The sequence below is a fragment of the Anabrus simplex genome, chromosome 1, assembly GCF_040414725.1.
Source record: "Anabrus simplex isolate iqAnaSimp1 chromosome 1, ASM4041472v1, whole genome shotgun sequence".
NCBI classification, from domain to species: Eukaryota; Metazoa; Arthropoda; class Insecta; order Orthoptera; family Tettigoniidae; genus Anabrus; species Anabrus simplex.
In genome coordinates this window covers 1339198629-1339212828 of record NC_090265.1, presented here as the reverse complement: position 1 = coordinate 1339212828, position 14200 = coordinate 1339198629, and the positions used below count along the sequence as shown (strand labels likewise).

Genomic DNA, 14200 nt, shown 5'->3' with positions numbered 1-14200 from the left:
AACAGAATGAGCAGTAAAAAAACCGTGTGGTCCATTATTCACTTCCACCAGCCACTGAAACAATGAACAATACGACCACCCTCACCTCTTAAATACAAGTCGCATATTTCTTTTCACACTCATCCAGAGCGATATTTTTTTCAGTTCTTTCCTGAGATTGTTCGCAATCCCGTGTATTGGTTCTAAAGGAAATGGGGAGAAAGGGAGAAATTCGGGTCAAAATGTTAGTATTACCACAAATCCACGGATTTTTCTGAGCAAGATTGTATCATAAAATATTCATCGCACGTCGTCTGACACTGTCAACTTTATCTCAATACCAAAATGGGCATGAGGAAATGAAATGCATATAACCCATTTACAAGACCACCATACTCAATACATAAATGAATTCACCACCATCAGAGAGGAAAGTGCCTCCTTGATAAACTGCTAGAAGATTGTTATGGACGATCGAGAAGGCAGTGACTGATGATGTTCGCGAGTAATTATCTTGCTCAAGTTTTGCTACATAATAGAGGTTCGTAATCGTTACATTAGTGTAAGAGTGATCGAAGTAAATATTTAGATCACCTACTATATTCTTGTAAGTAAGATACCTGATATTATATCCGTGGTCTTTGTGAGAAGTAAAGAACTATACAGATAACCTTAAACCCTTTGTTGACCCACTCAAAATGGCCACCTCTGTTGATAGAGGTCGGCATCTATCGAATTCAATGAATGAAAAAATCAATGATATTTTTCCTCAACAGACACCAAGTAAGCCAACAAATAACAACAACACCGTAAATAACCCTCCACATCCTAACAGTGCATCAGGTAACCAAATGACAACCGTCACAACTAGGCTTAGTAAAGAACGTACTTCAAGGTTGAGCTATTCTACCGCAATACAGTCGTACCCCTCCAAAGAACAAGCTCTTGTAATCGAATCTCATGATGGGATCAGTTTCAAGGATTATGTGCTAGCTATAGGGAAACTTACAACCCCTAGCAACATTCGGTTTGTTTCACGTATATCGAACGGAAGGATATGCATCTTTCTCTCTAGTAAGAACACTGTTGAAGATCTGATACTGACAAACTCTGAGATCTTAATAAACAATGTATCACTAGAAATACGACCCCTTCTAAGCAAAAACAAGCGTATTATATTATCCAACGCCTGTCCTGTGATCCCAACTATGTTATTGAAGAGGAATTGTTAAAACTTGGTGTGAAAATCATGTCTAGGATTACCCCAATTAGAGCAGGTTTGTCAATTCCAGGATTCTCCCACATTTTAAGCTTTCGAAGACAAATGTACATTCAAAATGAAGACTTTGATAAACTCCCCGAATCCCTTCATATCGAATACGATGGTACTAACTACTGGATTTACCTATCATCCGACTCGCCCACTTGTTTTCTTTGCCATACCGAAGGACATCTGGCCAAAGATTGTCCTAACAACGTATCACTTCCAAAAGATGAATCCTCTTCCTCAGCTCCAAGAGATTTGACAATAGTCAGAGATTGAAAACCCAAAAACAGTCATCGGTACTTCTAGCTCCCTCCCAAAAGATAGGCCTATTCAAGAAGCCACTTCACTGACCAACCCTGACTTAGCACTTAGACAAGTTTGTAATAATCCTCCCTCCTCCAGAATTCAAATTGAGAGAGAAATTGCTGCACCTATGGAAACACACACCGCCCCTACAACAGTGAATTTTCCTGGATGTAAAAGGCCAATTTCACTAGCTAGTAGTGAAACAACTAACCCAAATCCTCCTGATAGCAACAAATCCATACTGGCCTCTCCTGAACAAATCGAAAACCGTAAGGTAAATCACACTTCCAAGAAACCCAAGGCAGACACGCAAAAATCAATCATTGATATGCTCCTGCCAGTAAAACAAGTTCTGGAAGCCCACCCATCACTATTCCCCCTCAGGTACCTACAGCTCCAATTCTTCTTCGCAAATACAGTTGGTGCCAAGGACATACCAGCAATTGCTTCAAACTACACACAAGACATAGAAGGGCTTGCTAAAGCCCTACAGAAACTCTATCCTTACTATACCGATAAAAGCATCAAAAACAAAAGCACTCGAATAGTAAAAAAACTACTGAAATTCGCCAGTCAGAGTGAAGACCCAACGCATATCAATGTAACGCCAGACTGTTCCAGTGACGACAATTCCTTCCCAGTATAATAATGGAGATAAACCTCGTTCTGCTTTTGATCTTTATTATGACAACATTACTCCAATGGAATCTTAACAGTTACCGATCACAGATAGAATATCTACAACTCTTAATAAATAAACACCAACCATCTGTTATCTGTCTCCAAGAAACAAACTTTCAGAACGACTTTGCTGCCAATCTAAGACTCTACAGTGTCTACCACAAAAATAGAACTAATGTGAATCATGCGAGTGTAGGAATAGCTACTTATATCAAAAACAATATCTATGACAAAGAAATTACTGTTAACACTAATTTGGAAGCTGTAGCAATTTCAGTCCATCTACCACCTTCTCTATGTATCTGCAATGTTTATATTCCAAACAGTTATTTGTTTCAAGGTGACGACCTACGAAACCTTATCCACCAACTACCTAAACCATTCATCTTAGTAGATGACTTCAACAGCCACAACACGTTATGGGGTAGTCATAGTTCTGATGCAAGAGGAAAAGAGATAGAAAAGATACTTGATGAATTCGATTTAATTCTAATTAACTCTACTGCTCCAACTCGCTTTGACATAGCCCACGGCACCTGTAGTAGTATAGACCTAACCATCTACACGCCGGACATAGCAACCCTTTTCAACTAGTCTGTTTATTCAACACTCCAAGGAAATAGTGACCACTTCCCAATACTAATCAATAATGAAAATTCTTCTGTCAACTCCTCATTTATTAACAACCCTAAATGGAACTTAAATAAGGCAAATTGGACGAAATTTAGGCAGACAGTCAATAATCACTTAAAAGAACACCTCTAAATGATTTCCCTTCTAAGCACATAAATACCATTGTTCAAGATTTCACAGAAGTTCTTGTTAAATCTGCGGACATGAGTGTTCCAAAAGTAATCTCAAACTTCTTTAAGAAAACAGTACCTTGGTGGAACGACACTTGTAAGGAGGCTATTAATAATAAGAATCACGCTTTCTACCTCTACAAAAGAAAACCCACACCTGAAAATAAAGCCCAATTTCAGAAACGTAGAGCAATCGCTCGAAAAGAAATTAAACTCAGCAAAAAGAATTCATGGCTTTCATTTGTCTCCTCGCTAAGTTCCCTAACCCCACGAAAGGAAATGTGGAATAAACTTCAAAGAATAAATGGCAAATATAATCACTTCTACATTACTTCCCTCAGAAACTCGGTTGATAGAACCTTCATAAACAAACCTCAAAACATCGCTGATAAATTAGCCGACATATTTACCGAGATCTCTAGTGACAAAAATTATGATCCCGAATTTCTCCATACAAAGAAATCCAGTGAATCCGTTGATCTAAGGAAAGTCATCTCTGACCCCAACTATAATCTAAACGATGCTTTTCAACTATAGGAAATAATTATTGAACTTGACAAATGTGGCAAATCTAATCCTGGCCCAGATACGGTCCCTTTTGAATTTCTAAAACAGCTTCCACTAAATGCAATAAATTATCTTCTGGCCATTTTCAACCACATATGGAGCTCTAAGACTTTTCCTGATCAATGGCGAAATGCCATTGTAGTTCCAATACCCAAATCAGGGACAACTCAATTGCAGAAAACTATCGCCCTATTGCTTTAACTAATGCGATGTGTAAACTCATGGAGAAAATAGTCAACAAAAGATTATGCTGGTATCTCGAGCACATAAATTTCTTCAGTAAAGTGCAAAACGGGTTCCGTAAAGCACACTCCACAACAGACACTTTGATAAGTCTGGAATCTGAAATACAGGAAGCGTTCCTCAATAACCAACACCTAATAGCAGTCGGTTTAGATATTAATAAGGCATATGACATAGTATGGAAAGACTATGTAATCAAAGTACAAATGACAAACAATATATCTGGAAATATCCTATATTTCATTTATAATTTTCTCCAAATGCGCCGAATTTAAGTTAGAGTAAATGGAATGCTGTCAAAGGAAGTAGTAATCAACAATGGAATCCCACAAGGATCAGTTATCAGTGTAACACTGTTTCTTGTGGCAATTAATGGTATAGTCTCTAACATCCACTCACCAGTTAAGTGTTGCCTTTTTGCTGACGATTTGATAATCTTCTGCCCAGGGAAAAACATTACAACGACTCAACTCCTATTACAAGAATCAATTGTAAATATTCAAAATTGGACTAAAACTACAGGTTTCAAATTTTCTAAAACTAAAACCAAATGTATTCTCTTCTCCAAAAACAAACATACCATCCCTAACCCTGAATTATATGTGGAAGATCATAAAATTGAATCAGTTAAAACTATTAAAATTCTAGGACTTCTATTTGATAACAAGCTCACCTGGACCCCATACCTTAAAAATCTTAAAGACGAGTGTCAAACAAGAATAAATATCATGAAAATTTTCTCAGCAAAAAACTGGGGAGCAAACTACCATGTCCTAATGAACACATACAAAGTCACAATCAGAGCCAAACTGGATTATGGCAGTATAGTATATTTTTCTGCCAGACCATCTACTCTTAAGATCCTTGATACCATCCAATATTCAGCTCTTCGAATTGCCCTAGGAGCCCATCGCACCAGCCCCATAGCTAGTATAGAGATTGAAGCCAAAGAAGCACCACTTGAAATCAGACGTAAACAGCTGAATTTGATATACGCACTCAAGATAGCTGGCACAAGTAACCAATACTTTTAAAGAAACTACTTTCAAGGAGACATAAAGGAAAACTAACTGGATCTCAACCCCAACCCTTTAACATCAGAATATACAATCTTCTCAAATAACTAAACCTCAGCCTTCCACCCATTTTATTTCCACACAACTCACTAGACATCCCTCCATGGAAAGCTCCTTCGCCTCCAATCAACTGGGAATTGAACAACAATCTTAAAGCTCAAACTGACACAGCGAAATCCCAACAGTTATTTCATGAAATTTGCAATAGATACTCATCATATAATGCAATTTGTACTGATGGATCAAAATTCAATGGGAGAAATGGTTGTGCGGTGAAATATAAAGACTATAGTAAGCTATACAGATTACCTGATCTTTTCAGTTTTCACAAGTGAACTGTATGCTCTTAAACAGGCCATGATTTATATTTCAAAAGCAAGCTACAATAACTCATTCATAATATTCTCTGATTCCAAAAGTGCATTAACTTCATTACAAAATACATCAACAACACACATCCTTGTTAAAGAAATTCAAATGCTGTACCACAAGATCAAGATTGCAGGAAAAAATGTTATTTTTATGTGGATACCATCTCACAAAGGAATACCAGGCAACGAATCAGCTGATTAAGCAGCAAAAGAGGCTACTAGTCTTCCAATCAACGACCGTCAAATTGCCACGCCACATTCTGATATCATCGCTTATATCAAAATCAAACTACACGAACAATGGAAAATAAACTTGCTTAAAACTTCCACTAGCAACCTCCAAAAAATTGAAATGATATCTACGAGAACATATCCTCTCCAAAACCTCACCAGACATGAACAAGTCTTAATCTCCCGACTAAGGATAGGACACAAGAAGATCACCCACAACTATCTCCTAGAAAAGAAACAACCTTCCACCTGCAGTAAATGTAACTGCTTTCTCACTGTCAAGCATATCATCTCAGAATGTCAACTGTATGACCATTGGCGCCAACACCACAACATACCTAAGGAAATGGAACTGACACTGGCTTCTCCAGCACTGAGTCATCAAGTCACCAACTTCCTCAAGGACACTGGCTTGCACTTCAAAATCTAATTACATTATACTTATTTATTTTTCCTTTACTTTTTTTAAAATTACAATATTATTACTATTATTCTGTAATCATATGTAAGAGTCGCGATAAGACCTTGGAGTTCAAGCGACTACAAACAACCCTAATAAAAAAGTAAGATTATTATTTTAATATTCAAATAGTCTAGCGAAAGAAGACACTGTCTTACAACGAACAGGAATAAAGTGCCATGCAGACCAAGACGTCAGCTCTTTAGTAGGATGGTTATGACATCAGAGCGGCATAACTACTCTCAAGGCGCACCCATGTCAATGTGATCACCTGGTGAAGCCAAGCACGACAGTCGATAGGGACAACACAAGAACAGAACAAACGCTATCAAACCAAAGGAGGGGAATATGAACTTAGCATGACGCAGAAATAATGCAGTGAAGAAGCATATTTGCGGGCTGAATAACTCAGGCGGTAGAGGGCTGGCCTTCTCAGCGGGTACGATACCGGCTCAGTCCGGTGGTATTTGAAGGTATTCAAATACGCCAGACTCGTGTCGGTAGATTACCGGTACATAAAAAAAAAACTCCTACGGGACAAATTTTCGGCACCTCAGCGTCTCCGAAAAAACGTAAAAGTAGTTAGTGGGACGTTAAACTATTATTATTATTATTATTATTATTATTATTATTATTATTATTATTAAGCATGTTTGCAGTTTTATGAGACTGTTGACATTGTGATCATAACCACGGAACCTCCAGTTTTAACGAGGAGTCTGAACCATAAGAACGTGACTTTTAACTTAAATCCTACGTGCACTAGCCGGTATTCGAACGGTGGTCACCTTGGTGAGAAGTCAGCGATTTTTACTCGGCTATCATGTCTCACAAATATTGCAATAGAATGCAAAGTGGAAAAAAAATGGAATATTTTAAGAAGCAAGCTGACAGGCAAGTTTATAGGCTTAAGAAGCTATTGTTGTTTTAATCCTAACCACAGGGCAGCCAGTTTAATGTGGAATCCTAACCAGTACCACGTAAATTTTCGTTTCAAAAATCACACTTGTATTGGCCTGGATTCAAACCGCGGCTGTCTAGGCAAGAAACCAGTGGCAATCCCACTCGACTGTCACGTCCCCGTAATATTTAAAAGAGTACGAAAATATATAATGTGAGATACATATTAAGCAAATATACTGAATTTACTGTAAATAATTAAATTGAACGTGTAAAAATGTTGATTTTACAATAAGTGCAGATGCAGCTATGATACACTGAATGACAGTGCGACTTCCAGAGAGAGGTAAAGAGGGCACAGCAGGATTTGTCGAACTCGATCCACGCAGTGAAGTACTTTTGTTCCACCACCATGCTATACTTTGCAAACAAAAAGTCTCATAAATAGTCACCGGCTTGCGACGTCTCAGAACAATATATTATTAAAATGTCTATATCGAGCTCGATAGCTGCAGTCGCTTAAGCGTGGCCTGTACCCAGTATTCGGGAGATAGTGGGCTCAGATCTCAATGAAGACAGCCCTGAAGATGGCTTCCCGGGGTTTCCCATTTTCACATCAGGCAAACGCTGGGGCTGTTACCTTAATTAAGGCCACGGCCGATTCCTTCCCATTCCTAGCCCTTTCCTGTGTCAGTGCGACGCCAAGCCTATTGTAAAAAAAGAAAAAATAGTAATATATCTATATCAAGGACGAGAACTAGAATGTTTACAATTGGAGTAAACAGAGAAATATTAATGTGATAATATAGATTTAGAGAAAACTTAAAATTATTATTTACACACTCTCTCTCTCTCTCTCTCTCTCTCAGAGATAAAACACCGACTGTAAGTCCGAAGTCGTGAGTTTTTCTTTAGCTTATTCCGGATATTTCTGGGGCAACCGAAATTAAAATAAATACACAAAAAGCAACTGGCAAACGGTGTTTTCTTTTTAATAGGCAATGCATTATTCTAACTGTTCCGCCTCGTGTAAGTCAATCTATATACGTCTTGTAAACCCCCCTGACACAGCTAGCCACTAGGCCACGCGGGTGTGTCAGCGAGACCAAGGAAGTATTAAATGCCGGTTGCTAACACCATGAAGTTTTATACCCCAAATATACTTATCCGACACTACTACAACCACACTTGTTATAAAAATTAGCTGCCGTAGGTCTCACGAAACTGTAAATGGCGATTGATTCACTACAGGGTTTGAGGAATCGTGGCCATGAGAGTTACTGCCCTCGAGTGCAGAAGACTCCATAGAACGTTACCAGAAACAAGGAATGCAATAACGCTTAAAATTAGTCATGTTTGATATTCAGCGCAATATTTCCTGTAATTATGGTGATTACTGCTTAAGGAGGAATTACAATGAAATAATTAACCTCACTTCCCAGTAACTACAGCGTTACTAAAATATTCTTATTTCAGCATATAGTTATGGAAGTAGTTCAATTTACTTTCTTTACAAAAATAAACGTAGTAAACCAAGATCAATATCTGAAGAGATAAAGGTGTGTAAAAAATCACTATTCAAACTTCTAGGGACGATAGAAGAGACAAAAACAGGTATTTTTTATTAAATAATCATAGGTCGGAAATCAACAGTTGAAGTGCATTTTAAGGTGGTTGAGATTAAAACTGTTGTACACATTCGAAGACTTCAGGCATGTGCCGAACAGAGTACACAGCCGCAGGCACCCGAGCGACGAGCTCTTCCTCTGATTCAACAGGAATCCCATATACTCTCGCTCTGCTCATACAAACATCATGTATACACCTTCATTATAGACTGTTATGCCTTTCAGCGTTCAGTCTGCAAGCCTCTGTGATTTTACCCTTTTTTTTTTTTTTTTTTGCTTTACGTCGCACCGACACAGATAGGTCTTATGGTGACGATAGGACAGGAAAGGCCTAGAAATGGGAAAGAAGTGCCCGTGGCCTTAATCAAAGTACAGCCCCAGCATTCTCCTGGTGTGAACATGGGAAACTAGGGAAAACCATCTTCAGGGCTGCCGAGAGTGGGATTCGAACCCACTATCTCCCGGATGCGAGCTCACAGCTGCGCGCTCCTAACCGCACGACCAACTCGCCCGGTACGAGAGGTCTTCATCATGACGTAGATGGCCAAGACTTTTGCCGGCCTTTCAAAATTTGATGAAGATGCAACTAGCGAACTTGGGATCATAAGCCTGGAACTCTACCTCTGATCCACCAAATCAACGGAGAATCGGATGTCTTGTAAGCAGTTATTTACGGCTTGAGTGCTGTATTCCCCAGAGCAACTTAGTTCCTTCTGGCCATGTCTTGATGAAGCAATTGTTTACTGATCCGAATTCACAGAAAATACCAATGAAATATAACTTTCCTAAGAAATGCAAAAGAAGGGGGAACAAGTCCTATCTGTAAGAAGACTTTGTACAAGGTCACTTAGGGTACAAAGATCAATGTGCGGACTCTTACTCTGAGGACAACACTGATATATAAAACGAGGTCTACACAAATCAGGCGTGCAAGTTAATTGTCATATCAACCGGAGATATTCATGAAAATAGTCACATAGGAGCAGTAATTTTAATACTCATAATCTGCAGGTCTTTGGGCTGAGCAGCGGTCGCTTGGTAGGCCATGGCCCTTCGGGGCTGTTGCGCCATGGATTTTTTAAAATGATTATTTTTAAAAGTGCACAGAACAGGAATTTACGTTCAATGCATCGACTACATCTTCAACACATTTTTTCTGTTTTTCTGTGGCTCGTATGAAAATTCTGATATCCTGTGCTATTCTCTCTCTCTCTCTCTCTCTCTCTCTCTCTCTCTCTCTCTCTCTCGCGCGCGCGTGTGTGTGTGTGTGTGTGTGTGTGTGTGTGTGTGCGGAAGCAGGTAATTAGGGACAGAGTTAGGAAGGCAGTGGCCGAAGCGTATAGAAGTGTGCAATGCGAGAATTTTTCAGGAGTTGAACTGTGAATACGCATAAATGTTTTTCGAAGATGACCGACATGAGACTACAATCAAGTTCATCTGCACGACTTTGGTCGAAGAGATACTGCGGTCATAAGCCTCACGTATTTACGTGTAAAAATAATACCCGATTAGCTCTCTTATGCAGTGTCTAAACTAAAGTGCGTAATGACTATCGTACTGCAGGCAAATATTTGGAGAACTGTGTAGTTTAGGAAATAAGAACATCGTGGCAATTAGCCTCGGGTACTGTATATTTCAAACGAACCTGAATACCGGCGTTGACGTTATTATTGTTATTATTTATTCGCTGTGGTCACTGAAGTTAAGTCTTGTTGTATTTGGCAGTGAACTTTGCTTTCGTCTGAGCCCAGAATTCCCTCATTCTTCGTGAGTGGGCCTGCTCGCTTTCTATGTCCAAGGGGGCACCGTATCTTCTTTTCGATTATTACTTCTTTTCCGGGTTGAACCGTGTTGTTGTGTTCTGTACATTCCGTACAATTTGCCGACGTTTCGAATACACTGCAGTATTCTTTGCCAAGGCGACTGAAATACCCCTACTCGCTCCGAGGTAATCAGTCTCCCAGGCAGTACGTGGAGAAAATATCGTTCAGAAAATAGAGAAAGGGAGAGAGAGAGAGAGAGAGAGAGAGAGAGAGAGAGAGAGAGACCTTTTTCTGTCGGTTGCGCATTCCAACCTCTCGCGAATTTCACCTTACTAACGACGGTTTTTGACAGCATCGCTTTAGAAATGGTTCCTCCGATAGTATTTAAAAGTCGTTCCTCTTTATAGGCATATTTCTTAGGAACGCCATTTAACAAATCTAAAGAAAGCAACTCATCGAACGCATTATTTAATGCGGCCATTTTGCTTCTAGCCTCGAGTTAATAGTTTAACGCAGGTGAAAGGAGGTGTCAACTCCAACCTTAACGTAGAATTACAACTAACCTTCCTTGATGAATCAGAATTAGGCCTAATAGCAAAATTCAAAGTCAAGATTGTGTAACACGAGGAAAAGATTTAATATGCTAACTTGAGGAAGTTTGTATGTCTTTTTGATTTTGATCTTCGCAAACGGGCAATGCAGAAGCTGCATTAAAAAGATTATTATTATTATTATTATTATTATTATTATTATTATTATTATTATTATTATTATTATTATTGAGACATCACACAGGTGAGCTCAGTCGATATGTCTACTGTACTATTTATTCCTTCACACGTGACTTATTAATAGGAAGACAGCTGCGTTTAGAATACTGAAGAAATTGCTTTCCTCAACCTTTCCTTAATCAAATCTTAAGTAGTAATCAAGTAGGCCTACAGCTAAGATGCTTTCATGGCCTAGAGAGTCTATAACGTTAGGTGAAATAAAAATCAAAATTGTGAAATGACGGATACATGCAAAATTAGGCCTTTTTAATTTACACACAATTTAACATGAGAAGTTATCCCGGGTTTTGGGATTTTGGAATTCCAAATTTGTGCAGAGAAAAAGACATAACAATGCATATCTTCAAACAATAATATTCCGAAGGATGAAAATGAACATCATATAAACACTGGAAAGACACCAAAATCCATCTTACCTTTCAACACTTTGTAATAAATACGACACACGATTATCTCTGGGACCGAGATAATAAAATGTAATAATTGTGTTAATAGCTTATTTCCTAGCTGACTTCGTGGAATGCAAATCGAGAGTGACGAACCGAATTCCATTTTTATAAAATACGTCAAAGAACGTCACAGCGGCCGGGGTCAGGTCAAGCCCGAGGAGTTCCGCGCCCTTATCAGGCTGAGCGGCCAGCGCTCCCGTATCAGTTGGCCTGTGGGAGTGATACTAAACATGTGCAAGTACGGACTGCTTTTGCTGGCGTGGATCGCCATCGGGGCGCAAGGTAAGACCATGATGACTTCATCTTATAGCGCAATAACCAATACTGAGAGGCGGCACATCCTTATTCTTTCGAAAATGGATTCTCTAAGAAATTTCCGGGTTGGTAAACTGAGCCAAGTTCCACCGTTCCACTTCCATCCTCAGATAAGTTATCCAGAAAAAAATGTTTAATAAGGCCGAGATAAAAATTAAACTCAGCTCCTACTTCAGTAGTGCCAGAGGGCACCTCATAACATTTTTTAACACCCGGAACACTTCTAGCTCGCCGCAATTCTCACTCCTTGGTCTGTTTCCAAGGTGGGTGGACACCGGCATTAAAGTTAGTTTAAATGCCACAATTTTATGTCGTTGGAATCTGGCACATTAAAGAACTCTGTGGAATAAAAATTCGATACCCAAATGTGTGTTAAGACCGTTGGTAGTTAGAATGGAGTTAAGTAAATATTATTTATTTGGGCCTGAATAATAATCACAGGAGACATAATTGACTTTGTAGTGATAGCAACAGTTCCCTTATCAATTCACTTCCTCCACGTAACCCAAACAAACAAACAAACAAACAAACAAACAAACAAACAAACAAACAAACAAACAAACAAACACAAAAGTGAAATGAATTATTCGTAATCGTTCTGAAGGGTATTTCTATAACTGCAAATTATATAATTGCGGATGAAGTACGCAGCATTTTTACAAGAAACTTCATTAATAACTACTGTAAAATCTGTGGTAAGTGTTAGGGAAAACAGCTGATCTATTTTAGCAGCTTCCAAGAGCACGGAATTAGTTTTCAAGTGAGCACACAACAATCGCTAGAAATGATACCTCGGATGAGAGGGGACGATATGTAAGCTAATCGCGATGTGCATCTACGTACTGAATAGATAACCTAAGGGCAGAATTTATCTCGCTTCCGGCATTTAAAATGTCATCAAGCAAACTCGAATATTCCCAGCGAATACAGCCGGCAGTGAAATGCGGACGGCTGTGTCAAATACAAGAGAGAATAAAGACTGTACTTATTAAAAACCCGACGCTGATCTGTATGGTAAATACATCCTATCCTATTTCGCCAAGTTATAGGAAGTAAGACGGAGAGAAATTTTAAACATGTAATTTTTAAATAGCTAAGGGATCAGCAAAGAAACCCCCTACCGGGTGAGTTAGCCGTGCGGCTAGGGGCGCGCGGCTGTGAGCTTGTATCCGGGAGATAGTGGGTTCGAATTCCACTGTCGGCAGCCCTGAAGATGGTTTTCCGTGTTTTCTCATTTTCACACCAGGGAAATGCTGGGGCTGTACCTTAATTAAGGCCACGGCCACTTCCAACTCCTAGGCCTTTCCTATCCCATCGTCGCCATAAGACCTATCTGTGTCGGTGCGACATAAAGCCACTAGCAAGAAAAAATAAACCCCCTATAAAATTAACAACGTAATATCGCACCAAGTATCTAAAAATTCCGCAAACAGAGCAATCATACTCAATTATCCATTTTCCTCAACATTCTCACCAATAATAAATGGGCTAGAGGAGTTACAGGGCACAAATTCTATGTTCACAGAAATAAAGCCACAATTAGCAAGTCCCAGATAAACGCGGGATCAAATGAATTGATGGCGAGATATTTCACACGCAATTCATACAAATCCCTCTACCTCTCCAAATGTCCATTGCGTCAACTATTTTATTTATTTATTTATTGATGTCTTTATTTGTGGCGAAGTTAGGGCTCTTGGCCCTCTCTTACACTTAACCACATTATGCGGCTTAATACTGAATCCAAACTTAATATTCAAACTTAACACAGTGTATATAATATAATAGCAATATAACTTAATAAACTCTAAAACTAAAAGATTACATCCTAAGTCTAAATTTAGAAAAATAAATTCAATATTAACTATTCTAGGTGGAAATCATAAAATATAACAGTATCTTAGAAGTGAAGCTTCCACGGTGTGGATCAATTAAATGAAAATGGGGTAAAACATGAAAATTATTAAATTAAAATGCTGAAAACACGTTCCCTCCGTTGGTTAACAACAATATCCGAATATCTGGTCCTGGTGCTATTACTGGCATGCTAAAAAACTGAGCACGAATCAATGATCCAAAGGAAAAATCTTTGATGATGATGATGATGATGATGATGATCATGATGATGATGATGATGATGATGCTTGTTGTTTAAAGGGGCCTAACATCGAGGTCATCGGCTCCTAATGGTACGAAATGAGTCGAAATGGAATGACAAATTAAAAGTCCAAAATCCTCCACTGACCAAAATTCAAAACGTAAGAACGAAGAATGAATGGATGGTTATGAATTTAACATAATAATCAGTGGATCCGACCCACAATGTGTCGCATTCACAGAAACTGGCGTGACACAATAGTATTACTGACC

General features: G+C 38.9%; 2 protein-coding genes across 2 annotated transcripts in view; one reads left to right on the top strand and one right to left on the bottom strand.

Moving 5' to 3' along the window:
- Nucleotides 1-14200, bottom strand: part of CenG1A (Centaurin-gamma-1A) — a 528156-nt gene that overhangs the window by 365585 nt on the left and 148371 nt on the right. The window lies entirely within an intron of this gene.
- Nucleotides 11662-14200, top strand: part of LOC136858326 (uncharacterized) — a 34463-nt gene continuing 31924 nt past the window's right edge. Inside the window, exon 1 of the mRNA XM_067137776.2 lies at nucleotides 11662-11797. Within this exon, the coding sequence (XP_066993877.2) occupies nucleotides 11746-11797 (52 nt within the window). The 5' untranslated portion in view covers nucleotides 11662-11745. The remainder of the gene's footprint in view (nucleotides 11798-14200) is intronic.